Source organism: Leuciscus leuciscus, assembly GCF_965113295.1.
Source record: "Leuciscus leuciscus genome assembly, chromosome: 7".
NCBI lineage: Eukaryota > Metazoa > Chordata > Actinopteri > Cypriniformes > Leuciscidae > Leuciscus > Leuciscus leuciscus.
In genome coordinates this window covers 39,014,876-39,033,285 of record NC_138731.1, presented here as the reverse complement: position 1 = coordinate 39,033,285, position 18,410 = coordinate 39,014,876, and the positions used below count along the sequence as shown (strand labels likewise).

Genomic DNA, 18,410 nt, shown 5'->3' with positions numbered 1-18,410 from the left:
ATGATTAAGCTATTTTACATTGCAGAGTGTAATCCAATAGACCGGTAACCCAGAAGAAGTGATCATTAAGATTCAGCCTATTCATGCCGCGGATGCTCCGTAGGAGATGTGCCCTTCCCTCTAATGAATGAAAATCAGCCATGCCTGGCTGCAACAGCACAAAAAAAACAAACTCACAATCTTCATTCCATTCTTATTTACAGAAACGAGATATAGGGGTGCTGCTATATTAGGCAAGGTGCCCCTGTCTCGGACTGGAGCATGTCTGCTGATTTGGTTATCCTCTGAAACCCTTCACGGTCTCTCTGAGTGTGTGCCTGCCTAATAACGGCTTATATTTCAAGAACAATCGTGACATTTTTATCAGCACGCTGCTTCTTGCAGCTGCGCTGGAATGAGAGGATTACAGCGTGTTGAAACTAGGCTGCCGTGCGCGAGACGAGCGCGGGATGCTATAGTGCACAGGTTAATTTCATTAAAACGCCAACTCGGGACCTGGAGATGCCGCCGAGGGAGCTTATCATTCAGCTTGCCAACGGAAGGGAAGTCTCTGTAAAATACGGCTTCATGATGGATTCTTCTGAAGAACGACGTCTCGGGGAAGCTGGTGAACGGCTGGGGAATCTCGGCCCCTGGTGGCCAGGATAATGATGCTGGTGAGGATGTGAGGAAACGATTCTCTCTCCTTCTCCCTCTGCGTTTCTCCGGCTGTGGAAGAGGAGGGGGAAATCGCTGATCCGTTTCCAGCCAACGGATTCCATTCGAGGAGTGACACTTGCGACGCACACAGGTGCCCTTTTTCATTCTAGTGTGATAGTGAAGGCTCGTGAGTGTTTGTGTATTTGCAGTGGTATAAATGCGTGAGATTAGAGATGTCAAGAGGAGACAGGACAACCTCCATCATAGATTGATCGAAAGGCTGAAAACAACAGGGCGAAAGAGCAAGAGGGAACAGATTCTGAGAGGGTGATAGATACTCACAAGGCACACCGCCGCTTTTCCGGACATTGGGAGAGAGAGAGAGAGCGAGAGAGAGAGAGACATTTGTGTGACGTGTGTGTGTGTGTGACAGCGTTCCCTCAGTGCGTAGTGGAGAGACAGGTCTGTGCGCTGACACTCACTCCAACGGGCTGATGCACTCTGGAGCTGAGAGCAGGACCCTCTGGGAAACGTGTGCCGCTCGAACTGCCGGAGATGCTTTGAAGACTCGGAGCTCTGCGCTACACGTGTTGAATCGCATACCTGCGTATCCCTCTGCGTCTTAGAACACTCCACACGCTTGTGCATTCGTGCAAACCATGGAGTCTCTGGCCAACGACACGGACGGGCTGGAGAACTCCTTGAAGTACTCCAAGTGCGACCAGACGGAGAAGATGTGGATTAGGCTGAAAGGAATGTAAGTGCTTCTTGTTTCATACTCTTTCATCAGCATGACTGGAAAATCTGGTTTGATTCCCGGGAGGGAGAATGACAGAGCTGTTTATGAGCAGTATGGTTGTGTTGACTGTGCGCTATGATGCTGGGAGTGGGTGAATCTTGACTCTTGGGGCAGCAAGTGTGTGAATGTAATACTAATGAGACTGTCAAGCCTAATCAAGCAAATCTACTGACAGTTTTGGTTAATGAATTCAAATCAGTCTTGTAGGGTTTGGGCTCAGCGGTGTTTGGATTGTGTCATTTCACGGTGAAACTATCCAAACATTATTCTTTTGGGATTTAATTTTAAACGAAGTATGAGAAATGTTGACGTCGCATTTTGCATTTCACCACCAACTCTAGTATTGTGCACATTATGCAAATTTAATGTTAATTTAACATTTTAAATTTGACGTTAGCTAAAAATTCCAACTTATTTTTCAGCAAAAAATAATTAATAATGGGTCATTTATGAAACATCAAAGTTAACTAAGAATTCAAACTTAATTTCCAGCCATAATAATTAATAATAAATCATCTATCAAACTTTATATTCAAAACAGAAATAAAAACATACATTCTTAGAGACTCATACAATTCATAAAACCAAGTTCCAGCACAAACACTATAGTTAGTACATTCATAAGTGTCAGTAGTTCATGTTATACAGAGAGTTACATTAATTTTACATTAATATTCCAGCTTATTTTTCTGCCATAATGATTAAATAATTAATCTTTTAGCAAACCTTATTCAAAACAAAAATAAAATTATATACTTTGACTGTTTATTCAGTATGCTTAATTTTACTTAAATCTTGTTATCCTATTTTCCAGCATAAAAATTACTTTCTGTTGTTCTGGTCACTGCTAAAACATAATAACCTTTAGTCTGATGTTAAATGCATTGGTGCAATCTAATCAGGCGCTGTGACCTATAACAGAAGCAAATTTTTTTTAGAAAGTCGGAGTCACTGAATGGATGATCCCGGGATTTAAACCAGTCTAGTTCCATCACCTCCCTGCAAAGCTCATTCAAGCCTCTTTGGATCTATTCCTATAGACCAATCGTGCTCATCCATTCATCCCATCCTAGATAGACAGTGTTGTTTTGGGATGCGTTGAAACGGCCCTACTGCTCAACATCCAGTTCACAGTTGTTTGGAAACTTCTAGGTGGATTAAACACAATCAAAAGTCAAATGAGTCATTACGGTTGTTTAATATATAAACAAATGTATTAGCGATGGATTTGCAATTCGTCCCAGTTTTACACACGTAAAATAACCTACTCCCATGGCATGTGCTCATTATGGATGCAAGCTTATGTGCTTCCATTTTTTTGTCTTACAGGCAGAAGTACAAAAGCACATCTCAAAGGTAAGTCCAAAGTTGATCTCTATTTGTGTCACAGCAATTCATTGGAGGAACATTTCATGCATGACAAGTGATGCAGGCTGGATGAATCGAACCGCAATCTTATCACTCCAGCTGGGTCACTAATGGTTTCGTTGCCACCTCCATAGTGTGGGGGTTGCGTAATGGGTAAAGATCTGGTGTGCTAACGTGAAGGTTGCAGCTGAAATCATGATTAAATGGGCTGATCAAGGAGCAGGAGAGATATTGACAGTTCAACCCAGCGCTTTCACCTGTGCCAATGAACATGGTGCTTCAAGGAGACCATCCCTGTAATTAGGCTTTGCTAAATGGCTTAGCATCTCGATCCAGACAAAACATCAACCAGGAACAAGTGTTCTTCCATTTCCATGTGTGACAGCCCACACGATACAAACTGCACCCGCTGTCTGATGCGGATGTACGGATTACAGAAGTGGGGCAGCTCTGGAATGGAACGCTGAAGAGATTATCGCAACGCATTCATGGCAGCTCTGTATTGATATTCCTAAAACATTCTGGTTCGGGTTTGTTCTAAAGCCCTGACACCAAGTATTGAACTTGTGCTATTGATTCAGCCTGAACCGTTTAACATACAGACTAATTCGGAACTGTTTTGTGGACAATTTTAGCCTTGGGTGTGCTTTTGTACTATTCAAACTTTCATGGAGCATTGATAGAACACTTAGCATTCATAATGTAACCAACAGCGACGACGTCGTCATAGTAGCCGTATTCGGAATTATGATTGGTCTTCTTTCTTACATCTATTTAAATTATGATTTGTGACTGGTTGCAGTTCACTGCCACAAAGGAAATGTTTCAATACCTAGTGAGCTGCCTACTGCCTACATAGTGTACTGCCGCAGCATTCAAAACCTGCATTCAAAATAGGCAGCATTCAAAACCTGAGATGGAGACTTGAATTATTTCAAATAGAGTTTGATGTTGCTAAGGTAATAGCACAATACTCGAACATGTACAAAAATGTGTTTATTTCGGGTAAAATAGTCCATTCAATAGTCCATTCTGTTCAGTTCAATTATTGTCAATGCTGCCTCACTTGGTTTTTGGAAAGGAGATTTGAAAAGATTTCCGTCTAGCACATGTGTTTTGGCAATGTTTTGAATAAACAATGCAGCAGCGCTGCATCAAGTGCGATCAACTGGATAGGCTAAGAAAAACATTAAAACGGAAAAACGTTTACATCATCGACGCATCTCTTGCGCCACTGATGACGCACACCTAAAATTCAAATGCACCATTTTTGGATTTTAATTATTATTTTTTATTCTATAAAAATATTAATATTTATTATTTTATGTATTATATTATTTAAAATAATCTTTTTTACCAAAGCTAAATCCCTTACCTCAAACTTTAACAATATTCCTTTGCTGCCTTGCAAGCAATGCTAATTCCTTTAGTAAATGCACATTAATACACAATATTATTAATTCATGATTATTTAGCTACTATTCACTTAATGTGGTACTTAAGTGAATAGTAGCTAAATAATCATGCATTAATAATATTTGCCAAAGTGTTCAAAGTACTACAGATGTAGCCCAGCGCATAAATAAAACATGTGTCAATGCATTTTCTCTCTCACACACATACATACACAAAGCATTACTGACTTTGAAGGGCCCTGATGCCTTCACTGGCCCTCCTCTATGTGGAAACCTCTGTCAAGCTCTTGTGTGCAGGCCAATCAGAGCAGTCTAGTTCGGGTGAAGTGGCCCTCACACACACCCACATTACTGCCTCTGATGCTAAACACTCGCCTGCCCTCAGTAACAGCCCCACATTTATGTAATGCACGCTGAGAGGTGCTACTTAACAATGGCCTTCCTTCAAAGCACAGCTTTCCACTATCAGTTAGGCGGACCACAGCATGTGTACTTCAGAGAATCTGTGGAGAGGACAACGACATTTCTGCATCAGTATTCACCTCAGGAAACAAGAGTCGATTGGTAATTCATGTGTCAAAATCAGTCATGTCCTGAAGGTGTGAGAGGTTTACGTGGAACACAGTGGTTACTGTAATTGGGTGAATCTCACAAAACCTGTCAGGATAAAGTTCAGGTGACATTTCACCCCAAAATCAATAGAAACAAAATAAGAAATGATAATTAACTTGAAGACAACAAAGCATTATTTTGGACCATTGTGACTTTTTGACATTATTTTCATGCAATTTCCTCCTAAATTCTCATTTAAAATAAAAAAAAAAGTAAACAATGTGTTGTGGAAAAAATATGATATAGTATTGTTTATGTCATTGTGGAATTGATGCTGGTTAAAATATATTTGACCAACATAAATATATTTATTGCATTACAGTAATTTTTAATAATGAGAATCAGCTTTGAGAATAAGAAAAAAAGAAAAAAAGTAAAAACAAATCAAAAGTAAAATGTCCCATTCAGTTTATCCCTTAATCTCAATAAAAAATACTGTGTAAAAAAAAAAAAAAAGAAAAAAAAAAAGTAAAATGTTCAGATGTATTGCAGTTAATGCAGTATGCCTGTCACAATGGAAATTATCTTAATGGTCTCTAATTCTCCAAGAAATCTCAAATTCTTTTAATTTTTATTTTAAAATGACGTGACTTTAACATGTTTTCATGAGATCCAACTAATGAGATCCCATTGGTTGTTTTGTAGTGTGAAAGGTATATTCAACCACAATTAGTCCTGTGGCGTGAACTTAAATAGAATGTGAACTGACAGCGTGTGACACCATATAATGCAGGAGATAATCAATCAAACTAATTATATAAGCAGTGCTTTAAGCACTTAGTGTTCAGCAAGCTGTTATGAATAATGTATGGTGGTCTCATTGATTAAATGTCTCTAAACAATAATGAATTAAACTCCACAGATGCTGTTAAAGCAAAAGATCCTTTAACAAATCTTTTGGAATTCAGAAGATGTGAGTAATGTATCCACTAGAGGCCCCCATTAAACTGTCCCAAAACAAAGCTCATTGAAAACATTCATATACGTAAAGTAGTTCTTTATAGTGAAAAAAAAAAAAAAGTTCTTTAGATTATTACAATGTTCTTCATAGTGAGAAAAATGGTTCTTTTAAGAACTGTTTTCTGAAAGGCTCTTTGAGGAACCCAAAATGTTTTTATTTTTTATTTATTTTTATTTTTATGGCATTCAAATGCAGAGACTATTCATGGTTTCAGCTACAGCAAAACCACTTCAGAGACACCAAAAGCTTTCTTGCACTGACCTTTACATTAGAGCAACACAGTCCATAAGGGTGTTGAGTGAATATAAAAGTGTGAAGAGCTGTGCACAGGTTGTTCATGTAAGAGGCGGCATTGTGTTGGCGCTCTTTCTCCGAAAACACAATAGAAAAGAATAGAGCATAATATAACGAGTGTCGAGTAGCCATTCAACAATTTCCTGCTGTGTTGTGTCATTAGCGGTTGAAGTTTCAAGACAGTGTATAAAACAACAGGCTTGTGGGACAAAACTTTTTCTGTCAGTCTCTGAGGCATAAAATATGAGAAATATAAAGCATTAATTACAAACCTAATGTCAATAAATTACATGTATTGTTTTGTTGAATAAGTGCTACAAGCCATATATATATATATATACTGTATACAAATACAATTATTTTTGTTCCGGCCCACTTGTTTAAAGCCACAACATAAAGGAGGGATCAGACACCGACATCTAATGAATGCAAGTTGTTTTATTTCATTTAACAAATACTACAATAACCATACATAATAATAAACATAAGTCTAAAGGCATAATAAAGGAAAACAAATATAAAAACCACGACAAAAACGTTAAGCTACATGATATAAGAAACAAATGAGAAAGAAGTCAGGAAGATGCTACATCCTGGTCACGAGCCACTCGTGGGAGAAACTATCCCACAGGGAGTGAGTGTCTACTCCACATATAACCCGGAGCACTTATATACTCTAATCAGCGAATTATCAATTAACATGGGGGAGCGAATCAGAAATTCCCATGCTCTGCCCCAACAGGTAAGGGGAAAATCTCATACTAGGCCTATTTATAAGGGATGTGCAACTACATTAAGTAAAGTTTACTTTTTTAAGTACAAAAGAGGGAAAAAATATGAAATTGCCCAACATATCCATTTTTTTTATATTTATATATTGACTTAAAAACTCATAAGAACAAACTTTAGCTCATGTCTGTTAGTTCTGAGGTCATCTATTTGACAAAATGAACATTTATGGCCAGATTTAATAAACAGGGTGAATTAGCGCAATTCCAAAAAAGCGCAGATGGGACACAGACGGATCATTTCCATAATGATCAACATGCTTCAATAATGACCATAATGACCAACACGCCAAGCAACATGCTACTAAGACCAGCGTTAATAGTGTCTGGTTTATTGGGCTTTAAATAATCGTGCAAATACCAGTAAATTGACGAGCGCAAACCTTAGTAAATCACCTTGCGTGATTAATTTAAATACTCTTAATTTAAATAATAAGTGAGTTTGCGCTGGTGCAAGCTGTTAGTAAATCTGTCCCTAAGCATGTATGTGCATGTCAAATGTAGAGTCTTTCTCATTTGGGGAAAATTTTTTTTTTTAAATGTATGACTTGTACTACAACTTTTTGTCCAATCAAATGCTCTCTAGAATAAAAATGTCCCTACCTCAATACGGTCTGTTTGTGACTTGCAATAGCAAGTAGAAAATGATTATGGCTAAGTCTATTAGTTATTTTAAAACAGAATGAGCCTATAAGCGCAACTTTCAGTAATTTGAGCATTATACTGTGTGTACTTTGAAACTAGCTAATGTGAGAAAGAAAATGTGACATCTGCACAGTAGACATTCCAGATATTTCTGCATTGTGTCGTGTGGGCCTCCTGTCAACAGGTTCCTGTCTCAGGCCTCGTACCACCTCTCCAGCATTTGCTAAAACATTCTGGTGATGTCTCCTGGCAACTGAGTGTTTCCTTTTCTCTGGATCTGAATTCATTTCAAGCTGTCCAGAAATTGGCAGATGTTAACAAACAGACCGGCATCCTGCGAGCAAAAAGGCTTTGGGTTGTTTTGTAGTGTTGCTTTAGCTTGTTTTGGGAACATGTAGCTTATTAATCTACTGTTGTTTCCGAGTTGTCAATAGAATAGAGAGGCGACCGTGCACATGCCTCAAGTGAGCGTGTGTTTCTGCTTCTTGTCAGAAATAAGCCACACACACACTCTTGCATGTGGTGAGAATGAATGCTATAGTTTATTTTATCCACTTCCTCTGTATGTCTATGATTTACTTGAAAGCCATTTACTTTTGTCACTTGTGTGTTTCCTAAATCAACAAAACCATGTTTGGGTTAGTGCACTTTTATTTAAAATGATAGTTCACTCAAAAATGAAGGTTCTGTCATAATTTACTCACCGTTATGTTTTTCCAAAATGAATGGTTGTGATCACAGCTGTCCTTGTTCACAATCCACTTTCATTGTGGGGAAAAGAGCAGTTTGGACATTTAGCTAAACTTCTCTCTTTGTGTTCCATGCAAAAAAAGTAATTCACAATATTTTTTGAGTTAAGGCTTTGTTCACACTGACAGCATTTTGCAGCAAAGTGACAAAGTTATTTTCAATGCTCATTTATCTCTTCACACATATAATATAATACAATATAGAAAATATTGATATATACTACCACTCAAAAGTTTGGGGTCAGAAAGACTTTATTTTGTTTTTCTAAAATAAAAATAAAAAATCAACAAGAATGTATTGAATTGTTAAAAATTGACAGTAATAAAAAAAAAATAGTCTCAAATAAATAAATGCTGTTTTTTTCAAATTTCTATTCACAAAATAATCCTCATCAAATATATCACTGTTTCCACAAAAATATTAAACAGCACAACTGTTTTCAACATTGATGATAATAATAAGAAATGTATCTTGAGCAGCAAATCATCATATTAGAATGATTTCTAAAAGATCATGTGACACTGGAGACTGGAGTAATGATGCTGAAAATCCTTCAGCTTTGCATCACAACAATAAATTAAAATAGAAAACAGTTATTTTAAGTTGAAATAATATTTCATAAATTGTTGTTTTTACTGTATTTTGCATCAAATAAATGGTGAGAGATTTTTTTCAGAAACATAAAATAATCATAAGGAACATAATATTACTGACCCCAAACCTTTAATTCTGCATACATAATGTAAATTTTTAGCTGCAAGAAAACTGAATGACATCTTATTTTTTATCTTATTTGTGATCAGATTTTTCAAAAGCGTTAAAAATGATTTTAGGGTATCCCGCAGCATGAGCACCTTCACTACCAACAGCACACAAACCTCCAGAGCTGAAACTGCTGTCAGTGTGAACAGGGCTTCAGCTGGCAGCTCAACAATTAGTTTAGTGGACTGGAATACCAGAGCTTGGCACCATATGTGCACCCTGTACGACGGTTATCTGCATCCATATTTAGAAGCCGTCCAGTCATCTGAGAAATTTTCTGAGAGCAGTTTAGACCATGATTTGTCCTTGCTTGATTAATCTCTCTCTCTCTTCTTCTTTTTTTTATTTGACCTCTTTTACTTTGTTTTATATTAACTTGATGTTGACTGTCTAAATAAGGCCGCCAGACTTAAATTTGCCTGGAAATGAAAATGTAGCAATGCAATATTTTCTTGCATTCAATCAATAAATGCTCGAGGCCTTTAATGGTTTCGGCAAACAACCTTAAAGAGACAAACTCTAAAGAGGCTTTGGAGATATTTGTGCGCCATTGTAGAAGAATATAGGAAGAACATTCACAGAACAATATCATCAATACTATATCACTTCATGTTGAGAGCACCAATCAAAAATTGAAAATCAACAATCGGCTGCCTTGCAATCATTTTATAACTCATGTAAAGCACAAAAAGCTGGCTGTGAGTGATAAAAGAAACAGAAGTGAATAGAAAACAAAAACAAATTTATTCTCGATGTGAGCACTATCCGCTCCACGCTCATATATGATGGTTGCTATAGCAACATGAATCACAGCGTGAGGCTATAAGGTTAAATTAGAATTGCTTTATCAGTTTTAGATCGGAACAAAACTGCTATGGTTGGCTCTGGAAACAAACAAACAAAGTCATTAGCAACTGAATGCGACAAATTTTGGATTCTCGTTATTTCCGTTACATCATCTCGAATTGTCAGACCTAAATGTAAGTGCTTTTTTTGACATGTCTGTGAAGAATAAAAGAACACCAGGCTTGGTGGTACTGCAGTAATTTCAATGTCACTAACCCAACCTGATCGGCCCAGGAGAGAGAGAGAGAGAGAGAGAGAGAGAGAGAGAGAGAGAGAGAGAGAGAGAGAGAGAGAGAAAGAAAGAAAAGAGAGTGTGAATTTACCCAACCCAGAGGAAAATTGTATTGCTCAAAGTTGTCTCGTTTACATCTCATGAGACTTAAGGGAATAGATCAACAAAATATGAAAATAATTAACTCATCCTCTACTGTTCCAAATCCGTATGACTTTTATTTCTTCTGTGGAACACAAAAGGTGAGTTTTTGAATAATACCCTGCAAGCAATTTTCCTGAAGTCTGAAAATGCTCTAAAATGGACACACACAAAGCCATGAACTATATATATATATAAATTTTTTTTTTTTTTTTTTTATAAAATTATAATAAAAAAAAAGTTTAATATAATGTTAAGCACACTTTTTTTTTTTCATAATAGACTTTGAAATTAAAAAGCGCCATTACTTCTCAGAGGAATAAACGTCTTTTTTTATTCTTTTTAATTTTAATGTCTCAGTTCTTTATCCTAGACAGCAAAATGAGAGCAAATGGAGACCTTTACTTTTTTCAAGATTTTTCTCCTTTAGAGTTTCATTCACAACAATGGCTCAAATTGTGCTCATATATTCCAAGAGACTTCTCAATATGAACTCAAACAGTTCCATAGTATTTAGATCATGTTAACCACAGTAAAACCCACACATTGCACCTCACTACCATGGTAAAAATTAGCTATGTTGCTTTTATGGTATTCGTTGTGAAAAACAGTAGCTTAAAGACATTTAGTATAATACAAATGCACAAAAACTGCTATAGCTTAATAACAAAAATACTGTAATATTCCATTATTCCACAGCATGATTTATGTAGTGCAAAAAATGATGTTATTATGTGTTTTCAAATTCAATAATTAACAGCTACATTTATTTAATTTTGATCTTTTTAGTCAAATTGTATTTTCCCTAAATCAAATGTTCAGTCAAAAGCAATCAAACCCATTCGCACAGAAAAAAAAAAACATCCTGAAAAGCCTTCACATCGTCTTTATGTTGTATTTAATGTCACTTTGAATTGCAGAAATTATTTTTATGTGTGTGCAGATTTTTTAATAAGAATTTCCATGCTTACTTTAAATGTCAGATTAATTCTCATAATATCATCATAAGGAATTTCATCAAAAGGGCTGTTACCACTAGCAACATACTCTTTAGTCTCATAATGGCACGAGCGATGTAAAAGGGTCCTGAGTGATGTTTTCCTCAGCCTCCTGCGGGGAATGACTCATGCTTCCCAAGGGCTTTCAGTCAGAGCTCAGTCTTAACAGAATCCGCCACATACAAACTAATTATCGGCACGTTAGCCTGCGTGTGCTAATTAATCCTACGTCTTGCTGTCTCAAACTCCCACTTTGTGTTCCACTGCCCCACTAGAACAATTCTGTCATTTATTTGCACAGCACAACATTGTTTCCATTCAGGTCACTTACAGAAATCTTGGCGGGGCCATATGGCCCCTGGAGAGCAAAGACCATTGAGATTTGTTGCAATGATTGATCTCAAGTACCGTTTTTTGTTTTGTTTTTTAGTTTTTTGTAGCCACAGGAAAATGTAGTCACACTTTAGCAGTTTTGTGTGGGAGGTCACAAGCTTCTGTGATTATGACACATACTGAATGAAGTAGTGCAGAGAGAATTCTCCCAATAAATCACAAATGAGATTGCTTTAACGTCTCAATCGTTTCTCCTAGACAGCATGGCAATCAATTGGAGAGTCTCTTGCTTTTTCTCCTAAAAAAAAAAAAAGTCCATAGCAATCTCATTGTTCTCCTGTTTCAGAAGAGATCTCAGTAATGTCTCAAACTGTGCTCACATTTGCAAAGATGCCTTGTGCAATCAAAGGCCAGAGATCTCAATATGAACTTCTCATCAAATTCTTTTAAAAACAAAAATCTGAGATATACAGTAATTAGTGGTGTAAAGTATTTGAGTAAATGTAGCCTAATTATTAATTACCGTACTTAAGTATCTTTTTGGCTACATATTTGTCAAAAATATTTGCAACTTTTACTCTGTACTTGAGTACATTTTTAATAAATATATGTACATGTTACTCCCAATACATTTGTGATGAGTAATACAATTACTTGTTACATTTTGCATGGCACCTAACTTTTTCTGCAGCAGTTTATTTCTGCTACAAAAGAAGTGATATATGGATTTATACATGGGGCATTGAAGGAACTACATATTGTGTACCCACCCAAACTTGTCAACTCTACTCGAATGTGAGGTCATTAGCAGGTAGTTGTGAATCACAGGTGTTTCATATATGATTTGAGGACATGAATGCAGCTGGTGATGAGGCCAAAACCAGTATGTCCAGGGCAAGTACTTTGACTATTTCATTTTATTTAACATTATTTTATTAATCCATTATATGGAGACCTTTTTAAAGGACATTGGTTTACTTATGCTCTTTTTGAGCACTTGAGCTTAACTGATACTTGAGAGTTAGTGATGGTAGAAACAAAGCTTTTTGAAACTTTGAATCAATTTAACCGATTGTTTCACAAAATGTTCTGCTGGTCAGAATGGTGTAAATGCATCAAAAACTCAGCCCATACATTTAGGAAAAACAATTTTACAACCAATTGCAAATGTTTTATTGAAAATGTAATCTTTTAAATGCAATTAACAAATAATATGAAGTGTCGTTATAATGTTTTTTTTTTTCGTTATTAAATTGTTCTTGTTTTTTTTATTTTTTTTATTTTTTTTATGGAGAGCTTGGTTAACCAGGCCAATGAGAGACTATTAATTTAAATTCTTCCTTTTTTTATTATACTAATGTCTCAACAAAAATGTCTACAAATGTATAAAATCGATTAGAGATCAGGTAAAAACGATGAAATGTGACATTTTGACGTCACAAAGCCTCATTTACTGAAATTTTGTGTGTTTGACACACACTCCGAATCACTGGTACGAAGCAAAAGATTCACACAGTGTTTCATGCAGTGTTTCATAAGCACCCATCTGTTTGTAGACATTTAAGAGGCTGTTGTGTCGACCTTGATTAATTGAAAAGATAAGTTTTATTTTGATTTTAGAAGATAAACATGCGTTTCCTCTCCTAACAAATCAACTGTTTCTTGTTTTTCACTGGCATGTTTCTTAGGTGTTCTTAGGACTACTGCATCTTTGAGCCTACATTCAGTACGAGTAAAATACTTAAGTACTGTTCAAATCTGATATTTCAGGACTTTTACTCAAGTCGTATTGGAATTGGTGACTTGTGTCTTTTAATGTAGTCATTTTCTCTATAAGGTATCTGTACTTTTACTCAAGTATGGTTTTCAAACTATGCTAAGATTTGCAAAGATGCTTTGCATAATCAAACGTCAGAGATCTCAATTAAACTAAAGCATTTTTCTTTTCTTTTTTTAAAACCAAATCATCGGAGATATACCATCCATATTAATTTTCTATTTTCAAAATGTGCTCAGATTTGTAAAGATCTCAATAAGAACATTTGTACAATTATATTTCCAAATATTGTAGATGTAAAGTATAAACCTTATAGGGGTAAATAAGGTACAAATATGTCCTTTAAGGGTTATGCCCCAGTGATGTACCCATAAAGGTAATTTCTTTGTGTGAAATAAGTGTAAGAAATGTTAGGAGAAAAAGAGTTAACAACACGTCAGTGCAAAACTGAGACCTCTCATACTACGTCTGTCTCTGAAAGTGAGATTATTGACACCTATTTAAGATGCAGCAGCAACATATTCAATAAAAAGTGCATTTGTATTGTGGTACAAATGTTGTTAATCATGAGGTGATGGAGGCACTTCAGGACTGGAATGTGGAGAAAGCAGCTGCAGTTTGTTGCCATAGAGACCAAAAGCACAACTTGTGGTGCAATGCATTTGTTGAGCGTTCTACCTGGAGTTAATCTAGATACAAAGGGTTGAAAGCATTCTCCAAGACTTACAAGACATAAACAACACCTTACACAACAGAAATATTAATTTGAAGACTTAAAGGGATGTAGGTTTCCTTCTATGATGTGGAGTCATATTGAATAGTAAACATAAAATACAGAAATAAATTTATATTAAATTAATAATTAAATCAACACTAATGCTGTGTTCGAAATCGCCCCCTATACCCTCATTCGCTATTCCCATCATTACTCCACTTATATCCACTTGACGGAGTGAATGAAAATGAATGAGTAAATTCAGACACTGAGTGCGCCGGAAGAGTTGCCACTTTTGCATAGTTTGTGCTTGCTGTTTAATAATCATTTGAAACATAGCAAACTGGCTGCTCCATTAGCAATGAAAAGATTAATCTTGGACTCTGCCATGGAAACTAGCATGTATAAACCTTAAATAAACAATTTAATAATCAATTAAAAATGAATTTATACCTGTGTGATATTATGCTGTAGCCACAATGGACCAGCGGTTTGGAAATTCTGGTCAGACATAATTAAAAGGAATTCATTCGACTCTCACAGTGCATTATGGGTATTCTCTAGCCATTGAGTGTGCATTGGTTGTACACTCGTTATTGCGGTGCATTGTGGGATTGAATGAGTGCACTCGATAACGTCCACTATGTTTTCGGACACCACTACAAATGGCTGTCCCCTTAAATAGTGTCTTATTTAAGGGTATAGGGGACGATTTCAGGCACAGCCTAAGGCCTTGTGTCCACCAAAGTGTTTTTTCCCGAGGCTAGCGTATTTATCCAATTGTTTTCAATGGGAGCGTGACGAGGTGCTGAGAGTTGAAGGGCCCGTTCACCCAGAACGTGTTTTTCCATTCCAGTGCACTAGTTTTCCATTGTTTTTCTATATAAACACGCGCTAGATGGTCGTGTATGACCGTTGCGCTCGTGTCTCGTGTCTTTTGCTGTGTTTCGCACATGAGAGACATGTTTTTAAAACGCTGTGTCAAGTTAAAATAATTTCAACTTTTACACGCAGCACCGCTCATCAATGTCAGTACCAAAACAGCGGACCAATCAGAAGACCCTGGAGGCGGGGCAAGCATTGCCAGCTTCTGTTTACTGTAGCAAGTTGTCATGGCAACTGTTTTATTTGAAAGCAACAAGAGCGGTTGAAAAACATTCAACAGTATTTCAACGGCTCTGACGCAACTAGCTTTTGCTCTTGAACAAGCCGATGGTATTCCCCATATTTATGTCCGCGACGGAGGATGGAGTGAACCCAAACAGATCGCTGTCCTGTTGTTCTCTGAGCAGCGACACAGTTTTTATTTCTGTCTTGATAAAAATATGTGTCTTGATACTCCAGATAATACCTGATGATGTTAAGGGTGGAGTCATCTTGAAGAGAAAGGTTGAGGTTCTGTCGGTCACACGACTTGGTGAGGTTGAGCAGAGCCTCAGGAGTGAGATGGACACCCTCCTCCTCAATGAAACGCTCCAGCAGCAGCCACTCTAGTGTTTCACAGACGGTCTTGAGGCAGAAGAGGGCCTTGGAGCACAATCTTCAGTAAGCCACTTGTGACCAGCTGAGCCTCAAGAACGATCTCAACATAGCCTGAACCATGGCACTTATGGTTATTGATCATGCTGAGGTAGTTCATGGCAGTATGGAACTGCCCTGGGAGGACTAGGTGGTGCTCGTACTTCTCCCAGAACTTCAAGACAAGTGGCCGAGCCTTCATGCAGACGACCAGATCGAAGGTGTTGATGCTGTATTTCTGACCGACCTCAGCTGTAGCCTCCTCAGACTGTCCTAATGTCCTTTAGTCCTCAAAAATCCTGTTTGCTCAAATTTGTCAAAGGAGCCAAACATCATGTCTCTACGATGTTCTGATGCAGAGATATAGGTCTTGCTAAACGGTTGCTAGGGTACTGTTTGGTTGCTAGAGACTGGCTTGATAGCTGCCAATGATGATACTCCACAGGCTGCTTGTCAGTATGAATGATATAAACCAACTGCAATCCCTCTATGACATTCGATTTTGAAGATATCCCTGTTTGGGTTTGGGTTAGTAGGATGCTCGACAATGGTTCCAGAGTTATGTTCAATACAAAACTCCTATTCAAGTTACATAGTAGGATAAACACGTATGTGCAGTCCCTGTTTCATGGGCCCTCCCTTCACCATAGTATGTCTTTGGGGCAATTTTGGGCACCTCTTGCCCCCCAGGGGTACAACTTACACCTAATTGTGAGGTATGTTATTACAGAGCCTGCCAGCCTCTTCAAATGTGGTAACCCATTTGTTTCTACAAAATCCTCTCTCTGAGCTATGACTCGCTAAAATCTGTTGCAATGTTAAGTCTATGGGAACATCGTATGCCTGATCACTTATAAAATATATATCATACCTCTCCTCAATACGATTGCACGATTTGGCGCCTCATTCATGGGTCTATGACAAACAGGACTAATGCAGGAAACTATTGCAAAAACAAAATAGCTAAAGTTACATAATTTTGAGCCTAAAATGTGTTATTTGCTTGTTCTTCACCAATAAAGAGTGGTTGTACCATGTCAATGACCTTTCCATTTGATTCCTGGTGTCAGAATTAAATGAAAAAGTGGGTTAATTTGTCTTATACACACACACACACACACACACACACACACACACACACACACACACACACACACACACACACACACACACACACACACACACACACACACACACACACACACACACACACACACACACACACACACACACACACACACACACACACACACACACACACACACACACACACACACACACACACACACACACACACACACACACACACACACACACACACACACACACACACACACACATTACAGCCTAAACACAATAGCAAGAGCATTACATCTAGCATTCAAGTCAAGTCCCCATTATCTTTATAGTTCTTTTTACAATACAGATTTAATGTGAATTTTACATAAAACTTTGCTATTTTAAATAAACCTGTATATAAATATCATTACTAATTTTGACAAATAAATTAAAAAAATGCCATATATCCCCCCCAAAACTGCACAACTGTAGAGTAAAAAATTAATTAAAAAAGTGATTAAAAAATTTGTCTAAAAACTGACATGATCGTTACAAAATGACACTGTCTGGGGCCTCTGGATAACTCAGAACAACTGTTAGCATAAAGTTTAAGGTAAAAAAAGCTGCCATTAAATTATAGTATCTTACTACTATGCAATTAGATAAACTGTTCATTCATTACATCACTTTACCTCTGTCTTTATCCCATTTTATCCACTTCTCTTCTTTTTGGCACTGTGTCTATCGCAGACTATAATGCTAATTTATAATGTGTCATGTAAATTCGGCCATCCGTCACAATCAGGTAATTTTCACCATGTCTAGACCTGGCGTGAGCTGCCAGGCCCGTTTCTACAGGGGAGCCTGAGTGTGTTAAGCTCCCTCAAACAAAAGCAATGCGGCGAGAGGCGACGCTACACAACAAATTACCAACAACTGATTGCGCGCGCTCTGTTTCTGACGCACTTCAAGCACCAGCTGATTGGAGTTTTTTTTTTTTTTTTTTTTTGCTTTATTTGGTAGTATTTCGAATGAATGGTTTTAAAATAGTATTATAAAAACATAAAAAAAATTATAATAATTCACTCTTTCACTCATTTTGGCACCCCTATGGATGAGTGGCGCCCCTAGCATTTGCCTATTCCGCCTATGCCGCGGGCCGGCCCTGCTTTGTATGTTGTGTGGTTCATGAGATAATGAAAATCTGCATTTTTTGCCCCTAGCGCTGACATCACTTCAAGATGGCCGCCAAACGAACCCCAATGGGACATTAGTTGACCTTGGCAACATAAAAAATTCTTAACTAGACACCATTAGGGTCCCAAAAAAACAGGTTACAAAAAAATGCCGAACGGGTACATGGGAAACTATTTCTCGTGCTAGACTAAACACTGCCATTATGTGTTTTAATTGATTGACTAAAGTGTATTTGGTCTTAAAACAAGTGAAAAAGTCAATGTGACACTAGATTTATTATGGCACTCTCAAGTCTATGATACAGTAAGGTGGTGACTTTTGACCTTTGTGTCAACTCAATATTAGGGTAATGTGCCTTCTTTGGTGGTACCCAAGGAGAACAGACACGACAGTCTGTCCATTTGTGCATTTACCATCGCCTCTAAGAAAGTCCAATGATAATCCTTTAAGTCTGTATTGTCCTTTTGAATATCTGCTGTATCCTGGATTGTGAAGTCTGTTGCTATAGATACTATTGCTGGAGGCTTTTATTGGGTGTTAGACTTATCCTCCATCTTTGAT

At 37.3% G+C, this 18,410-nt stretch overlaps 1 protein-coding gene across 3 annotated transcripts in view; it reads left to right on the top strand.

The window, feature by feature from the left end:
• Window positions 1–18,410, top strand: part of pde1a (phosphodiesterase 1A, calmodulin-dependent) — a 105,190-nt gene that overhangs the window by 42,667 nt on the left and 44,113 nt on the right. Inside the window, exons 1-2 of one of the 3 annotated variants that reach the window (XM_082176681.1) lie at window positions 224–1,396; window positions 2,768–2,794. The exons of 1 other annotated variant lie outside the window; for it this stretch is intronic. In XM_082176681.1, the coding sequence (XP_082032807.1) occupies window positions 1,299–1,396; window positions 2,768–2,794 (125 nt within the window). In that variant the 5' untranslated portion in view covers window positions 224–1,298. Of the gene's footprint in view, window positions 1–223; window positions 1,397–2,767; window positions 2,795–18,410 lie in introns of those variants that run through there. One more of the 3 variants, XM_082176679.1, reaches the window with a different exon arrangement.